The 19,245-nt window shown below is 42.0% G+C and overlaps 1 protein-coding gene across 1 annotated transcript in view; it reads left to right on the top strand.

Annotated features, from left to right (window-relative positions):
- The first annotated feature begins 3,058 nt into the window (after window positions 1-3,058).
- MAP3K5 (mitogen-activated protein kinase kinase kinase 5) overlaps window positions 3,059-19,245 on the top strand; it is a 106,749-nt gene continuing 90,562 nt past the window's right edge. Inside the window, exon 1 of the mRNA XM_054061142.1 lies at window positions 3,059-3,700. Coding sequence (XP_053917117.1) covers window positions 3,340-3,700 — 361 coding nt within the window. The 5' untranslated portion in view covers window positions 3,059-3,339. The remainder of the gene's footprint in view (window positions 3,701-19,245) is intronic.

Below are 19,245 nucleotides of genomic sequence, written 5' to 3'. Positions count from 1 at the left end.
AAGTCAGAAGAACAAAAGATGCTGGAGCAAAGGAAAATTTAGACAGGGAGATTTAGAAAGAAGCATGAGAGTGGTTGGGGGGATAAAGGATACGAAGCAAGAACAGTGCACATCCTTCATGCTCATAAGACAAGGGCTCCCAAGGACAGTCCTGGCTGATGAACTATCTACACCCAACAATGTAGCCACATTGCTCCATCAGCTTTTGCTGTCTGCCGTTTATATACACTGTGCCATAATTTGGTAAGCAGATTCCTCATGTTATTACTGTTTCATGGTCGATTACATCCCTACACAATGGACACCGGTCTCTATTTACGTGCCCCTTTTTACTTAAATATTGCTTTAAAGGTTCAGTATAGTAGATTTATCACTTTTTAAAGACTGCCTCATAGCAAGATATTGCCCTCTTTATATTGTCTACAGTGATATACTTAGTCTAACTTTTTAGGATAATTTTCAGAAAGAAGTTTTTTATTTCAGTTTAATGACTCCTACTGCTTGTGAGAGTTACAGTCTGAAACTTCAAGAAATTGCATCAGTTTATGTACTTTCAAGACTTCATTTGGATTTTTGCATACACAAATTTCTTTACATTCCTTTTATTCTTTTTTTTTTTCCCCCACTGTAATTGAAGCATACTGGACATGAGTCCTACAAACTTCTTTGTCCTGCTTATCAATGAGGAGTTTACAGTGTATCTCCAATCTCTCATTCCTATATATTATCCTGGAGTTAAATAAGAAGGTCTTACAGTATGGATGGATGAAATTTAGCACTTTATCCCCAATATCTGTAGCGATGTATTTTAGTCCATTCTGCCAATTCTATCAACATCATCAAAAACAAAATTAAAAATAAGGATTAGTCTAGAATAACTTTTCTCTCTCTACTGGATGCTGATGGCCATAATACATGTAAAATGTAATTTGGACAGTTATGTTAAACGCACATATGTTTTAAATATCATCTCTATAAATCCGAACACATTGGAACTACCTTTCTTGGTCTTGGATTTTGTTTATACTAGTTTGAGTGTCTAAATGAAGCCTGTGGCATCTGTCATATACTGTTTCTCACTTATCAAAATTTGCATTTGTATTTGCAACTAATAAAGTTGGCAAAATCTTGGATGTTAAAATTATAATTATGTTTAAACTTAGAGGCCAATGATATAGAGCTGTATAAACATGTAGTGAAGAGAGGGTTGTTATTTCAACAAATTGACAGCTAAGTGCTTGTTACGATTTTTTGTTGTTAGAAAAAACTGAGTGGGAACAGGACAATACTGAACTGTGATTGTATGCAAACCATCTGCTGCGAAAGATGTTAATGTACATCACTTGAGAAACAAGAGAACAAGGTAAGCTTACTTCTGATAATAAATGGAGGATTATTTTGATTAATAAGAAATCCTTTAAATTCTTATCTCCAAATCAAACATTAAAACTCGATTTCCTAAGTGTCTAATTACTCACTTCAAAGTGGAAACAGATTAAAAGGTATGTTTTCACTTCATGAAAATATGGGAAATTTGTGTGTGTTATTCAACAGCATTTTGAATATTTTTTTTGTTCCAGTTTAGGGCCTGACCTCACTTACAGCCAAATCAATAGAAAAACTAACTTGAATTTGGAATAGACATGGTTCTAACAATGAAGGAAGCCTCACAAGTCAGTAGTGCTAAGTGGAATAGCATGCTGCTTCCGCCTCCTTTCAGTCCATGACTTCCTTCTGCACTTGAAAAATACGGGCTGTTCTCAAGAACAACAGAGACTTATTGTTCTTGCTTCCTGTAAGGTGATGTAACTGCAATGCTGAATGGATTAACACTGATTCCGTATTTTGTGGAAAATAATGTTATTTAGAAAACACCAATTGCCATTCAGACTGTGGCAAGAAACAGTCACCTACTGTATCTGGCAGATTAGCAAATATTAACTTTTACCTGTAGATTAGTCTTTACTTTCCTCGTCATCTTCCCACTCCATTTACCCATTTCTTATCTAGAAGCAAATGCCAGGCATATCTCATTGAAGAGGGCTGCTCAATGCAAAAGCAAACAGAGCTACTGAAGGTACTGCAGTGACTAATTTTTCTAATTATTCCAGAATTGATCCTCTGTTGACAGAAGTCATGGAAAACAATGATACAGGAGCCAGCTTCGTGCCAACAAGTTAATTACCATTAATGAGATCCATTTCAACAGGATGGACCTATTGATATAACATATAAACATAACTAGACATATGTAGAGTACTATTTTTCCTACTTTCCCCCTGTACCTATATAAATAGAAACCTCTAAGAAAATTAAAAAAAAAATTTTGAATAAACCGTCCAATTTCACAGTATTTCTGTTTAAAAAAACAGGCTGCAGAAGTCTACATGTAATTTCCTTTCCAAATCAGTTTGAATTCCTTAGAGAGTCCCTCTTGGCCTGCAAGCAATCTGAAAGTTTGGGGTGTTCTCCCTTTGTATTTCGTGTTTTTTCAAATGTCAAAGGATCTTTTCCTTGACCAAATGGGCTGCCATACAAAGCAAACACAACTTTTGGCTATATTCTAGCTATTCCAACTCATTTCCTTTCCCACAATGTGATATTTTTGTTAATTATCAAGTGCTCAGGTGTTCTTGACAGGCAAATTACTGAATGTAAGAAACCCAACATGTTTAATTGAAATAGATGGGTAGTTTTCCAGTTTCCAGACGCAGCCCTTGAAAAGCATGAGGCTGATGTTGCCGAAAGTAACCACAAACCCTTCAGTGGACGCGAAGACGTTTGGGAACACAGAAAGAAGGGGATTTGGGCGAGAATAATAGTAGAAGACAAGCTAATGATTATTAAATCACGACGCTGCTCTCAACTGGGCGCAAACACCCGATGCGCTTATTCTTGACGGGCTATTTAAGGCACGTAAGTCACTACCAAAAAAAAATAACAGTAATGGGTAAAAGTCCCTGTTCCAGGACACTGTTTACCGCCGAGCGCTCCGCGGTCACTCCCGCTCGGGACGGAGGCGCCCGGCGAGGGGAGGGGGGGCGGAGGGAGGGACCGGGCGCTGGGGCCGCCCCAGCCCGCCCCGCCCCGCCGGCGGCTCCGGAGGTGTCTCTCGGCTAAAGCGGGGGCGCCGAAGAGCGATCCCACAAGTGGTTGCTGCCTGCGGCCGTGTGCTTTCTCCCGCGGAGCGGAGGGAGGCGGCTGCGCTGCCAGGCGTTCCTCGCGGGAGCAGCGCTATGGTGCTGGCGGCGGGCACCCAAGGAGGTCGCGCTCGTTTCGCCGCCTCCGGCAGCCTCCGCTAGCGCCCCGGGGGGAGCCCCTCGCCTTGTCCCCGCCGGGATGAGCGACAGCGGCGAGAGGATCGTCAGCGTGCCGGTGCCTAGCCCTCCCGGCGAGGAGGTGCCCGGCCGGCGGGCGCAGGGCGTCGACGCCCGCATCCTCCTGCCCGAACCGGGCGGCGCCCTCTGGGCTGAGGACGGCGCCGCCGGGTCCCAGTCGCGGGCCAAGGGGGGCGGCAGGAGGACGGCCGTCACCTACGTGATTAACGAGGCGAGCCAGGGGCCGCTGCTGGCGGCGGAGAGCGGCGCCCTGCAAAGCCTGCGGGAGGCGTGCGAGGCGGTGGGAGCCGCGCTGGAGACCCTGCATTTCGGCAAGCTGGACTTCGGCGAGACGGCCGTGCTGGACCGCTTCTACAACGCAGGTGAGAGCCACCTGCCCGCCGCTGGTCGCCTCCCTGTCCCGGGAGCGGGACTTTCCTCCTCCCCCTCGCGGCGGGGTCAGCTCCGGTCCCGCTGAGCCGCTGCGAGCGGGCGTGGGAAGGCGAGAGTCCGTCAGAGTCTTTTATGTGTCGTGGCCGCCCCCCCGTAGCCTTTGTGTGTCCCCCCACCTCCCCGTAGCCCTTGTGTCACACACTCCCCCGGTAGCCCTTGTGTCACCCCCCCCCCGTAGCCCTTGTGTCACCCCCCCCGTAGCCCTTATGTCACACCCCTCCCCCGGTAGCCCTTGTGTCACCCCCCCCCGTAGCCCTTATGTCACACTCCCCCGGTAGCCCTTGTGTCACCCCCCCCCCGTAGCCCTTATGTCACACCCCTCCCCCGGTAGCCCTTGTGTCACCCCCCCCCGTAGCCCTTATGTCACACCCCTCCCCCGGTAGCCCTTGTGTCACCCCACCCGTAGCCCTTGTGTCACAACCCCCCCCGGTAACTCTTGTGTCACCCCCCCCCCCCCCCCCCCCCGTAGTCCTTATGTCACGTCACCCCCCCCCGTAGCCCTTGTGTCACATCCCCCCCCCCGTAGCCCTTGTGTCACCTCCCCTCGTGTCGCCCTCCTCTGTCGCTTTCCAGTCACCCCCTCCGCAGCCCTCGTGTCACCCCCTCCAGTGCTCGCTGTCAAGCGTGGTCTGAATCAGCGCCTGTCGCAGTTGTGGCTATTGCTTAACCTGTTGGTTAAACATGACCTGGCTTTTTTTTTTTTTTTTATGTCCCAGTCTCCCAACAAAGTGCAGTGATCCAAGTTTTTACCAAGATGCTGAGCTCTGGCTGAGACAGGCAGGAGTTGTGAGGCCCCAGGAGCTCTGAAAAGCAGATTTGGCACCAGCCAAAATTACTTTGTGCTGACACAGTGTCTGGGATGCTCGGCGTGCTTGTGCCTGGAAGTTTGTGCCTTGGATGTTGGTTGCATAAAACATTGATGATGGATTGGCTTGAACAAAGGGCTACACGCACCGATCCGGTTAGTTCGTGTGAAAGCCCAGTGCTGCGTCCTCTCTCTGCAGCCTGCCAGCTTTCCCAGTGATAATATGGTAGCACCTTCACTGGAAGGTCTGGCTACTCGAGGTTGTGTGTTATGATTTACTTGGCCCCATTTTCAAAAGCAATAACAAAAAAATTCCCTGTTTTACTGACAGATACATGGCATGAATGTAGAATAAAAAGGCTTGCTTGCTAGATTTTTAAAGGCTTTGTAAAACTAAAATTACAGTACTGAATTAATATCTTTTGGCTTAAAATTCAGAAGCAGGAAATTGACCTGACCTACAATTTTCAGCTTACTGTGTGGCATGGTTTATGCATATGTTAAGTATTACACATGCAAAAAATGAACATTTAAAAAGTTTTGGCTGATGTGGTAGTTTCGCCCCCTCCCAGGGAGGGGGGAGAAGGGGAGAAGAAAACCCACAACACTCAATGCCCCCCAAAAAACCCCAACCCCCCGGTGGGATTGTAGCCAGTATCCACGAAAGACTCTTCAGCATGGACATATATATATGCATGTAGTGTCTTTGAAACTGCAAAAGCCGTTGGACTCATGGACTGCTGCTTTTGGTTCAGCGAGGTGGGTGATTCTGAAGTGTGCAGTCACGGCGTATTCCTTGTGCCTCTTGCAGAGCTGTGTCATTAGAAGTGATGTTCTCCGAAGTCAAAGGAGCTGTCCTTGCAGATGATAATAGAACGGGCATGGAGCTTCACTACAAATCCTATAGTCTCCACATACAGATAAGGGAGACTTCAGATATAAAGCACCCTGACACCTCTTTATCCCAAGGCAGGTGAAGGCTGAGGCTCTTGTCCGGTTGTGTGGCCAAAGCTGTCTCGTATTGAGGCTCACGGAGTTGGGTTATCCACAATGGTTTTGTGCCTCTGACGTTGGTTAATTTTTAGACTCCGAGCTGTGCAGTAGGCGGAGTCTCAGTAGTTCACAGAGGCTTCTGGTAATGGGAGATTTGACTTGAAGAGGGCCCCTTTTAATGTTGGCAGTATAGGCGTCTGGCTTATAGTACTACATAACTGCACGCTTATGTAATATAACTTGCGTATTTCACTGTCTTTTGAACAAACTGTGTAATGATGGAAACGTTTCTTTCAGTACTGTTTGGGTGAGGGAGTATTGCAAAACAGGAAAAATACTTTCCTATTCTGCTTTAGCAGCAAAGCCCACAAACAGATAAAGAACCAGGAGAGAAACATCTAGCTCCTTGACTGAAGAGAGCAGGATGAAGTTTGTCTACTCCACATATACTCTGTACTGTCTGAGCTGACGAGTCATAAACCGGCTGTGATCCAAAAAGTGCTGCTGACTTCAGGGCTTAACTTAGGTCTAGAAGGATCAGTGGGTTTTCATACTTGTTTATTCATTCCTGTTACATTTTGCATGCACGCTCCCAGTGTGTTTTTAAAAACTAGTTGTTCTCCAGAAACTTCAAGCTAGTGAAGAAATGGCTCTCAGGTTAGGAACAGAACAGTATTAAAGAACAGAAGCTCTATAAAGAATACAAATGAAGAAAAGTGTAGGAAACAAAACTAAAATGGCCATGGAGGGTGTAACTATTGCACAGATTTTTTTTTGTATTTACTGCTTAACAGGGTGGTGGGAGTGTTTGTAGGTGACCTAAACTCCTTCCCTGTTCCCTTTCTTGTCCTCTCCTCGCTGTGTGCTTTCAGTGATCAAATGTCCCGTTAGTAATATTGATAAAGGTGGTCTGCATGCCACGTTATTTTAAAAAAAACAATGAATGAAAATTGTACAGCATCACTGAATGTCATATAAGAATTTAGCAGTGAAGGTACTTTCAAATTAAGGAATAGTTAATTTGTCTTATTTGAAGCATCAAGTCTTACTGGACTTAGTATAGAAGTCAACTAGATTAGAAGAATAAGGACTTATGTGATTTCATGAAGGTTTGGAAAATCAAGCTTATAACTGTGTTTGAATGAAATAACACAATAAACCTCTCAGCTCTTGTAATGCATATAAATCAACTGTGATTTGAGGAGGGGAAGTGCTACAGTATAACACACCTGTCCTCTATTCCCCTTTTTATATCTTGTTTCTGCTTTGTGTGACAGTCTGAACTGTTGGTGATCTGTGATGTAGGTTCAGTGCTCCTAAAGCACTGCTTCAAAGAGAACTTCAAGGAGTATTAAATAAAAACTAATCTCAAATGTAAATACTCATCATCCGCTCTAAATGTAGATTAGCCTACTAGTAATCTTCTGCCAGCTTCAGTCAACTGATGGTCCTTAAATGCTAAGACATAATTAGCAGTGCATATGACTAGTGAATAGGTCTCAGCTATGTACAATTGAACCATTCAAGCACCAGCTACTAAGAATGAGCCTATTCTGGCATTTCTGCTTGCATGGTTTAAATTCTGCTTGATTTCAGAAAAAAAAAAAAAAATTGCTTTTTGAGAAGCAAGTGTCAAATTGGCCCTAGAAACTGTTGGAAAACTGTCTGACAAAACTAGAGACTTCAACATTTATCACATTTCCTTCCACTTAAAGTGAAAGTAAGGTGAAGAGAGGAAGACGTAGTCTGATTTCTTGCAAAACTCAATGTATCTGTGTTTGATCATCTGTCTCAAGGGTTTTTTTTCCATTCTGAAGAGGGTGCTTAGTTTTTATTCATTTGTATTAAGCTGCTGCAGGTGGATTGCAGGTCTCTTAAATTCAGCTTAATTTTTAAACATTTCAGAACGTTTAAAGAGTTGGGCAATTAGAGACATGCTAAAATATACCAGGAAAGCCTTTCTACAGTGCTGTAGATAGTCGTGGTGTTTAAAAAATTACTATAACCATTGATATTTGTATTTAAATGGTATGTTCTCCACACTATAGTGACCAGATCTGCATACCCTGTTATTTTTTTTATTATTTAATTGCTCAATTCCTTTTGAATTGAGCCATAAATAAGTATAGAGTACTTAGAGTTTGTTTGGCATAAGTAAGCCATTAATTTTTTTTTCTTTATGATCTCTTTTTCGAACAGATTGGCTGGTATGCTTGTCATACAAATCTCCTTAAAACTTCACTGTTGTGTTACATTAGGGAGTTTGCTTGTCTTCAGGTTCTTATGCTGAAGTTCTATGAATCAATGACCCTTACGATTTTATTTTGTATTATCACTGTTGTGTGGGGCTGTGTAGGGAATTCTCCATAACAGCAATGATTGACTAATAAATAGTTCATTAAATAACTGATAATAAAATGGGTTTAGCGTCTTATCATTGTTTGTAGAATTCAGCATTGTTGCTTTTAGAATTCATGCAGATTTAGGCTAGAAATTGTCAATGTCAGCTTACTGGGCTTTAGAAACATGTTGTGCAATGTGCCTGAGGAGAATCTTGGCATACAAAATGGCAAAATCTTCAGAGAGCCAGTACAGTCACTTGTGTGAAAGTGAACTTTTCTTGGAAGATGTTCTACACAGAAATAGTTTCCGTGGATTTCACAGAGCATTTGTGAATTGCACATTTATAAGCATTTACAGGCACACAGAAATGCAGTGAAGCAGTACCGGGGTTCAACTGTGTTCTTGCAGTTTCTTTCTGGTTTTCCTTAAATATGCTGAATTCTAGGATGCTAAATTGTTCTTCAAGTGATTTATGCTTCTGTGTAAGTTTCTTGGAAGTTCTGTGGTTGTGAACACTAATGCAGACTTCCCTCTTAAACCCAAAAGGGCTTTTTTTCAAAACTGATATTCTTGATTCTAGCAGTTGACAAAAATGTTTTCCCTGGTATTATAAAAGGAGGCATGCTTCCTGGCATTGTAGCTGTTTGTAGGAGCAAAAAATGACTACCAAAGAAGAGAGCAACCACAAGCTTTATTCTACTTCACCTTGTCTCTTAGAACAATTAGGGTTTTTTTTTACCACCTTTTTCTCTGTACTTCCTGATTTTTATTTTTTTTTCCATTTCTGTTTTGTCAGACACTTGAAATACTGCGCCTGCTTTCTGTGATTATGCAGCACTTGTATCCATCACTTATTGTACTTTTTGGACACCCCTACTCTCCCCATTCGGCATCCCTAGGTGCTGCCGAATCGCCACTGATGTTTCTGTAGCATCATAACTGGAGAATCCCTGTTCCAAACGATAGGTCTTCTTGTGGAGCAGAAGAAATTTTCCTGATGCATTATTCCTGTCCATTTTCAAAGTCAAGGGCAACTATAAAAAAAGAAAAAAAAGTCTAGTCTCAATGTCGGTGGAACTCATGTTGAAAGAGCTTTGTATTTCAGCAGCACTATGTTGCAAGTGATGAGTTGGAGCAAGAAATGCTGAGTAGTTTAATAATGCAGATGGTGTACAGAACGGAGTTGATTATAGCCATGGTCTCAAGAGAGGCATGTCAGGGATGTGAGATATTATGAATACAGAATCTTTGTGTCTGAATGCGTAGAGTGTGTTGTAACGTTTCGATGGGGTGCGTATAAAGCTCCTTTTGACTCTGGATATCGATTCCAGACTTCTGTTAAAATGCAGCATTAGAAACCTAAGAAAAATACATGGCACATCTTCAACATTAAAAAAAAAAAATATTTCATTTTGAAGCACCTGCATGTGATCTGCATCTAAAATAAAAGTAATGATGATGAGTCTGGAAGGAAAGCTACAATCCTGATATCAAGTTTCTTTTTTCTGTTCATAGTTAGTGCTTGTGGACAACTTCTGGATTTATTAAGAAATGATGGGATTTGAAACAATATATTCACAAATACTTAGATTGCCAGGCCAGCTGTAAATTTTATAACCAGATCACAATATTGATACTGTAAATGTAATTCCGTCAGGCTGCCTGTCAACAGGAAGACTAGTATCCCATCAGTTTGTTTATGAATTAGGAGAAGAACAGCAGATGCATGGAGATCATGTATGGAGTGGATATGTGTGATGTGAGACCTGGGTTCTCTTTCCAGCTCAAGCACTGGTCTCTCATAGCGGTTTGTAGCTCTGCTGTACAGCAAGAGCTTCCCTGGGCTTCTCCCTTAGCCGAGAGGCTTGTACAACATCTAGCAGGGGGGACCTGTGAGCCCCAATGCCAGTGTGAATTTCCAGCCATTTCTATAAAGTTGATAATAAGAATATGCTTTTGCAGTGCTTTTTTACTAAATCTCCCAGAGGTATCAGTGAGGCACCTGGATAGGTAGTCCATATGCAGGCATTTGTTGGATTATTGCAAGTTACAGGCTTTTGAAATGCTACCTTCTCTGTTAAGTGCATCAGGGTATTAGAGCTAGTTTTCAAACAATGTGCTGCATAGCATTTGAAGTGATGGGACAAATGCGGATTATGATCTCTTAAAATAAAGATGTAAAATTCATCGTGAGTTATCTGTATGAGCAGACATTGTGAAAGTATATTTACCAGTGGAGAACAGGTTGAATGGAGCTAGATAAATGATTTCTGAGAGCAATACAGAAGAAAGACTGTGACTGCTTTTTCAGTAGTTTGCATTTCTATAGCTCTGAACAGGATGTGTCATACAGAAAGGACTCCTGAATTTACCACAGCCATGGTAAGAACTGACTTCTCCTTTTAGTTGCTTTCTAAAGTAGAGGGCTACTGTACACGTAGCAAGGTACAACGGAATGAAACAAACCGTGTTAAAGCCTTAAAGGGCCAAGTGAAAAATAGAAAAGGCCTTAATACAACATTTAGCACCATTATCCTTGGTAAGTTTACCTGTCTGTTGTGGTCTTAAATAAAATTAAGTTAAGCAAGTGAGAGTTTCAGTTTTATGTCAGTTCATTTTCTTTTGTCTTTCAGCTGAGAAAAGCTGCGTTTTAAGCGTATTCTGTAGTGCTGGTTATTTATAACTTGTTCTTTTTCACCAGCCCTTTGGAACAGTTGCTACTTAGAACAGCTGTATTTGCATGCATAGATAACCTGCAAGTTGTATTTCTAAGTTATACACAAGGAAACTAAAAAAACCCTCAGTGGCCCAACAATGATGGGGACTTGGTGTTCCCATCTTTCATCATAGGCTCTCAGCTTTAAATTGTCCCTAAACATCAGCTCTCCACAGTATCTCCTACCACTTATTTTCTATGGCTTCTCTGGTGGTTTAAATTCAGTGTTACAGACACTCAGAAGTACAGCATTTTTTAGAATGAGATAGGCACATGAAACAGTCAGTGAAGTCATCTACAGCAGAATGTGAGTGACAGATGATGGCAGAATCTGTTTTGACAGTTGGGGAATTTCTGGTGATCACTGATGGGTAGATTGTGTAAGAAGTTTGTAACTGTTTGTATTCCAAGAGAAAATGAACCTCAGGCTGAGCATGACACACATGCACAGGCTGCTTCTTTTCAGTGTATATTACTTTTCTCTTCTGAGACCAAATATATTCCTTGAGTGGAACAGCTATAATCCCTCTTTCAGTTATGAAGAACTGCTGATCAACTACTAACAACTGCATGCCAGAACTGAATTCCTTTCTAAATTGTGTCTGCCTTTATTCATAACCTTTGAGGATGTGTTTAGTTGAAGCATGGGGCTTAAAGATTTCCCATGGACTGACTAATTTGAAGTCAGTGGGAATCTGCAGTCTTTTAAATCCCACAAGAAATTTGTGTTTTGATTTAGGAACTAGATACCCTTGTAAAAATTTGGCTTTGCATTTCTCCCTTACTGTAATAAAGTAAATGAGTTGCTCTGGGACTTGCTGATGGCATCTGTGCATGTCTATTTCAGAGAGTGCACTCTGGGTGAGTAAGCGGCTGGTGCTTTTGGAGGTGAAGACAGCTTTTCAGTGATGTCTTCACAGAAGAGTTATCCACAGCTCGTTCAGAGGGTTTTATCTGATCTTCTTCCCTTTTACGGAGTGCCTGTCCGATACAGGTATAATGCTGCTTTCAGTACAGTCTTTCTGGCTTACTAGGGACTATAGACTGAAACCTGCAGTCTGTGAAGATGCAGGTTAAATTATTATCAAGAATTGAAAGTCCTCCAGCACCTTCCCATGGACTTACATGCTTCCAACAGAAACGTGTTCTGCAGTGTACAGGAGCGGCTAAGTCAGTTGTCTAACTGTAGCACGGAAAGCCCTAAGTGTGAATAAGGAAGGCTCGATGATGCACCAAAAAAAGAAAGGAGTACTTGTACTGCTGTAGGTATTAATTTATGGCCCTGAAGTGGGGCCCCTCGTGCTTGGGATAAATTTATCCAGTTATGTTCACATGGTGGTTCAGTGCTTCATTTAACTCCACCATAGAGACACACCCATGAGATTAAAAGCTCCTACTTCTGCTACTCCACCTTCAATGTGATTTTAACAGTTACACATGCTTTTGAAAGCATGACAGTGCTGTTTTTTTCCCTCTAGAAAAATATCCCAAAATACAAAGATGCTAGGTATATGCCATACTTTTGTGTTTGATTGATTTAATATTGCCTTTCAATATAGTATCCAAGATAATATAGTTCCTCTAGGAACCTTACAGGTGATTCAGATGAAAATGGCTTGGCTTAAACCTGAATCTGAGTGCTGAGCACTAGTTCTGCTTCCACCTGTTGGCAGTAACATGGCATGCTGGTGAAAGCCAGTTTTTGGTCGTGTGCTGCATCCTGTCTTCACTTGCTCCTTCCAGCTCGTGCCATCAGTGGAAGTGACATATGGCATCCGGGGGGAAGGGCAGAAGCTATTTGCCTCCTGAACATAACCTTGTCTGCCAGATCACAGTTGGAAATGGGATGTTTTTGCCAGCTGGTTGGTGTGAAGAACTGGGGCTCCTTCCAGGTCTCCTTGGGAGGGGACTTTGGTCAGTTCTGAACACCATCCGCATTCTTGGCTCAAGTGCATTTGGAAAATGCTCAGTAACACTGTACTGGTCACTTTCACTAGAAAAGAAGTGGTTGTTACCTGTGTAAATAAACTGAAGTCCTGTTTATTTGTGTTGTGTTTCCTTGAGGTCAGTTTAAATTTTTGTTCTCTGCAGGGCTGAATTATGCTGGTACTTCATGTAATAATAAATATACTTTATATGATACTTGGAGTCCTTTCACATGTAGTCTTTTATAAGGGTTTTCAGTGATCTTGCAAATCATGCAAACTGCTGTGCAGAAATGACTTTCTTTGCTTATGATAATGAAACTTAATTCAGGAGGTAAGCTTCCCTGATTAATTAGTTCTATATTTGTATGTACTATATTAGTGTGGGAAGCCCATGCCACTGTACCTTCCACAACTGCTTTTTATGAGCATATGTTTAATTAGGAAAGTAAGTTCCTGAAGATTTGGTTATCTTTTTATTTTGAAACTTTGTAACCCAAAAGCCTGGGGGTTCTAGTTGAATTTTATTTCTGCTGGAGCGTTTTATTCCTTCTGTGCCTTTCAGGGTTGTCACTGAAATTGGGAATTTTCCTGATTTACTATCCAGAAATAACACTATCTGTAGTCAGTTTTGCACATATGAAGCATAGAGAAGATTGTAGGGCAGACCAGAAAAAAGTGACACATCTGAAATGCCCTGAACAATTATAGCATTGCTATGCAAAGTAAGGTTTATTAGGTTTTTCTTTAATGGTGCTTGTACAGGGGGGAAAAGAGTATGCTCCCTAGTGCTGCAGCTGTGCAAGGAGGAGGAGAGAAAAGGCATTACCCTTTTTGTCAGCTCAGGCTGATGTGGTCTATGCTGTTACCCTTGAGGAATTGCTGAAATCTTGCAGCACAGCCTGCTTCTGGTCTGTTTTGAGGGATTATGTTCTTTCCTACTTGTAGACAGGACTACTTGTTCCTCTTCCGTATACTCACACATACCAAGGGCAGCACAGGGGTGCCATGATTTGTTGCAGCCATAGAAGCCTGTAATCTGGCAGTGAAGTCTGAACTTATCATTGCTGAGTCTAGGTCTGTGACTGAGGAGAAAGTACTTCCCAAGCCCCTAAGTGTGAGGGAGAAAGCCCTCTGGCTCAGGTTAGAGCTGGGGACTGATGGTGTCTCAGACTACCGACCCTAAAAGGTCTATTTGGCGTGGCATATTTTCAAATGCTGGGTTCTGCACAAACCTTCTCCTAGACTGGACCCCAATATAGGCAGCACTGTCCAGATTTGAGACTGCACAATGCAGCCCAGCCCAGCTGTGCTAGCAGTTTTTTGCTGGACCAGTCTTAGGGTGTACGGCAGAACCCTCTGCAGATGAGTTGTCACGCATCTCATGGCTGCCGCTCAAAGAGCTTGTTTTGAAGCTTTACTGAGATCCACTTATTTCTTTGAAGCTCAGTAACAATAGAAGTTTGTGGAGATCATTAAGTGTGAAGCAGTTATAACTTGGTTAAATGCCTCAACGCACTTGGGTGTGTTTCACAGTTTTGAGGAAAATGGAAAAAGTTTTTAAAGCATGCATTCTAAAAGTGTTCCACAAAAGAAGCAAGAAAATAATGATTCTCGCCAGTAAGTCTGTTACCAGAACCCATGATCTGCCTCTTCCAGCTGATGCAAGAAGGCCAAGATGCAATAAAAGCACTAGGAAAATGGACTAATCTAAAGCAAGAGCTTCTGTAGCAAATCCTGCCAGATGGGTGTGTAACTGGAACACTTCCAGTCCCTTTTGTTGCCTAAGTGCTTGCATTTTGGTCTGTTTTCTGCAGTGTCCCAGAAGTGTCTCTGTTTTGAATGATCAGTATGTTGACAACCTGATAGTTTGTCTCTCATTTTTTCTCTGTTAATAGTAGTTCCAGTGGAAAAACTTCCTGGTAGGCAGACATCCCAAGTCCTGGTGGTTTTCAGTTTATGCTGTGGCAAACTGGCAGGTGCGTGTCTTCAGGTTTTAATTCAGTTTGTAAGAAGTTACTTATTCCTTATCTATCATGAATTGAAGCTTTTGAATTAGAGCTACTGCCATAGTAATTTCTGGCCGTACTTTTGCAGTAGGAATTTCTCAGACTTCCAACACTGTAAGGTCTAACTGGCATGGCATATTTTCAATCATCTTTAATGATGATAAATAAATACATGCAAGTAGGGTTACAGTTGCTGCAATATGCAAATCAATATCAGAAAAGAGAAATATCCTCCTGCTAAGAGTACACTGCTGTCTCCCTCTAGCTGCAGTGCGAAGTAGGGAAAGAGGATCATAAAATCCATTTTCGCATGCACTTACTCTCAATTAGTAGGGCTGCTGGAGAGCTGAGTATGGTGTAGTCCCATGGCAGATAAAGTGGGTGAAAAACTGGACTAGCACACTTCTCCCTTTGCTGCTTTCAGCATTCAGAAAGTTATGCGATGAGGAAGGCTGGGGAGCCGACCTGATTGCTAACTCACCCCTATATTTCTTCCTGGTTGGCATTGTGTTGAGTAAGTTCTCAGAGCTGAGCAGGCATTCCAGAAGACAGACCAAAAGCAGGACTGCAGCAACCTAAGTTGAGATTGCCTAAAGGTGTGGTTTCGTGTTATTCTTGATCCTGTCTCACTGTGAGTTGCCTCATATCCTTTCCTCTTCTGGTAAGGGTGGCTGAGGACTAGATTTCATGTTGGCTGTGCCAGCTGTTTGTGTTCTCTGCCTGATGTTTTTCAGAAAACATCATTTGGGTTTTGCTGTGGGTTGGAACAAAAACTGCAGGACATCTCTTCAGCTGGAAGTTCAAGGATTCTGGCATTCAAATTCCTTATCTATCTGCATCAAAAGAAGTGTGGCCAGCAGGTCGAGGGAAGTGGTTCTGCCCCTCTATTCCTTTCTTGTGAGACCTCATCTGGAATACTGTGTCCATAAGAAGGATATGGAGCTGTTGGAACGGGTCCAGAGGAGGGCTACAAAGATGATTGGAGGGCTGGAGCACCTTCCATACGAGGGCAGGCTGAGAGAGTTGGGCTTGTTCAGCCTGGAGAAGAGTAGGCTCAGAGGAGATTTTATTGCGACCTTCCAGTACCTGAAGGGGGCCTACAGGAAAGCTGGGGAGGGACTGTTTACAAAGGCTTGTAGTGATAGGACTGGGGGCAACGTGTATAAACTGGAGAGGGGCAGGTTTAGACTAGGCGTAAGGAAGAATTTCTTTGCCATGAGAGTGGTGAGGGACTGGAATAGGTTGCCCAGGGAAGTTGTGGGTGCCCCATCCCTGGAGGTGTTCAAGGCCAGGTTGGATGGGGCCTTGGGCAGCCTGATCTAGTGGGAGGTGTCCCTGTCCATGGGCAGGGGAGCTGGAACTGGATGATCTTTAAGGTCCCTTCCAACCCAAACCATTCTATGATTCTATGAAATTGAAATTTGTGACTGCATCTCTGCTAGCAAAGGAGGGCACTCATGAATACCAGTGTTCAGCTGACTATGCTCTTATTATTACTTCTTGCATGCTTTTGACCTAGGCCGACTCGTATAGTCTCAGTAGCATTCCCAGTGGCCACGATACAGGCAGCAACCTGAGGCTAGGGGAATTTAAGATGGATGTAACCCATTCCATGCCGTGTGGTCCTCGTGCAGAAGTGGGGCCTAGGGCATGTCTAATCAATACGCATTTCTTTACTGGTTTCCTGATTCAAGAGTAACAAGTGTACTCTTTAGGAGAGATCTGTAACTTGCATTGACAGCTGAGGACATGCAGAGTTGCAAATCTATATCTGTTCATGGAGGTGAGTTAAAGATATTGCATCTGTGAAGGCACAATTCCAGCAGCTGTCATAGCTTCCAAATTCAGTCTTTCTTGGAGCACCTACACTGAATGAAGGACAGCGGATGGCTATTGCAAGTGTTAGGCCTCAGTAGCCATCAAGCAAATATTCTCACAATATGCGCGATCTGTTGAAAAGGAATCTTTCAAAAAAACACCTTATAGAACTAGATTTCAAGCATGGCATTTGTGTGTCTTTTCCAGCATGGATCGTCAGTTCTTTTCTATCTGCATGTAACATGCAGGAAGTCATGACTAAGTATGGTGTAAAAATTTTATTTTCTGGTTTTGTACATTTGGACTTTCAGGCCAACTGTAAGGCCTGACTGAAAGCACCTCTCAGTTCCTGTTTTAGTAAAAGATAGAATATTTTTCGATGTTTAATTTCAGCATAATATAACTACTCTGCATTACTGCAGTTATACTGAAAAGCCTTCAGTGCAGAAAAATCAAGAAGCTTTACTGTAAAAGAAACAAATGAAGTTTCAGATGCTTAATTTGGACTCATGCTGTTGTAAATGATTTGTCCAATACCGACAAAATTGGTGCCTAGATTTCATGTTTTAATGTGTTGGCCTTTGTATTGAGGTATTTTTGGATAAATCTTGGTATTCCTCAAAAGCGAAAGAGTGGTTACTTTGCTCAAAATGAATGTGTGAGTAGGTGGTGGCTGTTGCCACCTTTTTTTTATTTTTTTTTCAGTATCTATAATGTTTCTTAATTCTAAATGATTCTCTTTCTTCTCTGTGGAAGTTGATGAGGCTGAAGCATCAGAATTCAAGTGCAACACTGTACAAATACAAACTGAGATGCAGTTCTTACCAGCTGTGTCAGTTATTTGTTTGCTGAATATCTATTTTGCTGGCAATTATTCAAAGACTTACATCTGTGTAGCTTTGCTATTCACATTAGTAATTGTTGTAGGAAAAAAAAGAATTCTATATTTATCATAGATGACTGTCATCTTAGCAGTTCATCACTTCAGCTTGAATGGAGCTTGAAGCCTACATTGGATCTGGCAGTTAGATCTTGCATACTGAGTTATTTTAGTTAATTAGTACCAGGCCCCTTGGAATACTAATTGAATTCCAGAAACTATTTGGAAGGAAAACATTTTTATCGATACATAGAATACAGAAAGAATAGATATATAAGACTAAATAAATCACCTGCTAAGTATGCAAATAATAATTCTTACCATTTTGGCTCTACGAACCTATGTCAGCTGTAAAACTTTCTCTTGGACCACTGATTTAGCCATTTGGAATTGATGAATTCATAAGCTTCTTCTAGTATAATTTCCTTGGTTCGGTAGTGGTCTAGCTAGCATGAGTTTTTGCTGTCTGCTGTGAGTCAAGAAATATAGGTGATAGATTAGTTTGTAGTCTTATTTTCTCAAATCAAATATTTAGCCATGTTCCTGTTCTTTTAGTCCTTGCTCTTTCTCAAAAATATGATGTTACGCAAGACACAAAATGTGTAACCTCATATGTAGCTGTGGTGCTTGTTCTGTTTAAAAAACTGCTACTGGAACAATTTTTTTTCTAAACATGGCATTTGGCACTGGCCTGTGTTGGTGAATGTCCGTGTTTAAATATTTTGGAATCAAATTCATCGTTTACAGTCCTTAGATTGTTTTATCTCAAAGTTACTTCTACCAGCTACAATGCTCACCATTCTCATTTGCAGATAATATGTCTACTTGTGGATTTCTTCTTTAGGTCCTAAAACACTGTATAGAGGGAAGAAATAGCAAGCTCTTAATTCAACAATAGTGAAACCAGAGAGAGAGTGAAGTGACTTTCCTGAGGTTTGTCAGTGGGTTATAGCTAGAGCTGAGGAGAGAACTCAGATTTCCTACTGGCAACGTTGGATGTGCTGCTGCTGAGAGCGTTGGTGATTTAGATATGGCTCATTTCTGTTTAGAAGAAAAGAACACTATGATCTGTAATGTCAAATAAAAAGAAAAGTTTTAAAAACTCTTACAGAATAGTTGGATATTAGACTGCAGTGCAGTAAGTCTAAATCAGTGTTGTGGCAAAATAAAACAGCTATTGGTACTGGAATCATATGCAAAGATAGTTTGCCTTTGCGAGTAATGTTTGAGCAGTCATATATTCATATGAAGCAAGAAGTAACACTGAGTCAAGGCTATTCTCCTTGCTGTAAAACCTAATTGAGTAGAATGAAATCATAGCTACCGCAGGCCACTTGGAGTTACCACTGACAAAGCCAAATGCGGACTTGCTTATCAGACCTGTTTAACCTCGTTTTGCAGCAATTAGCAGTCATCATGTCAAGCGTTAAGAATTTAACTCAGATGAGTCATATCCGTTTTCTGCCGTGGGATGCAATAGTGCAGTTACTTGTGAGGCTGGGCAGCCAGTGCCGCCTTAGTGACAGATGATGTGGTGGCGTGAGCAGTAGCAATTTCAGGTGTACAGTATTTTCTGTAATAGTTTGCAAATTAACGGTTGCTTCTCAGGAGATTTGAGTGTGAAAACCCATGAGCTTAAATAGTACGCAACTTCTTGTGTGCATGGTTACTTTGATAAAGTAACCAGTGTAAAGTTTTGTCCTCTTCAGTAAGAATAAGACTTATATCCTCCTCTCCCCTTTAATAGTACTCTCACTATACCACTCTTGCTCTGATGGGCTTGAAACATGAGGGATAGCTTTGTGATATGTGGATCTGTGCTTAGTTTGGCTAATGAAAAGGGTTGCCTCTCAAATTCTGAAATTAATTTCAAACATGATCTGCATAAAAGGGAGATGAACTCAAGCTGAACAAAGCAGCCAGGATGAATCTGTGTTTGTCTGAAGTTGAAGATGGTATGGTTCTAATAAAGCTGCTATGCCACCA

The sequence above is a fragment of the Cuculus canorus genome, chromosome 3, assembly GCF_017976375.1.
Source record: "Cuculus canorus isolate bCucCan1 chromosome 3, bCucCan1.pri, whole genome shotgun sequence".
Lineage (NCBI taxonomy): Eukaryota > Metazoa > Chordata > Aves > Cuculiformes > Cuculidae > Cuculus > Cuculus canorus.
Note: the sequence above shows the minus strand (reverse complement) of the source record. Positions and strands in the feature narration are given on the sequence as shown.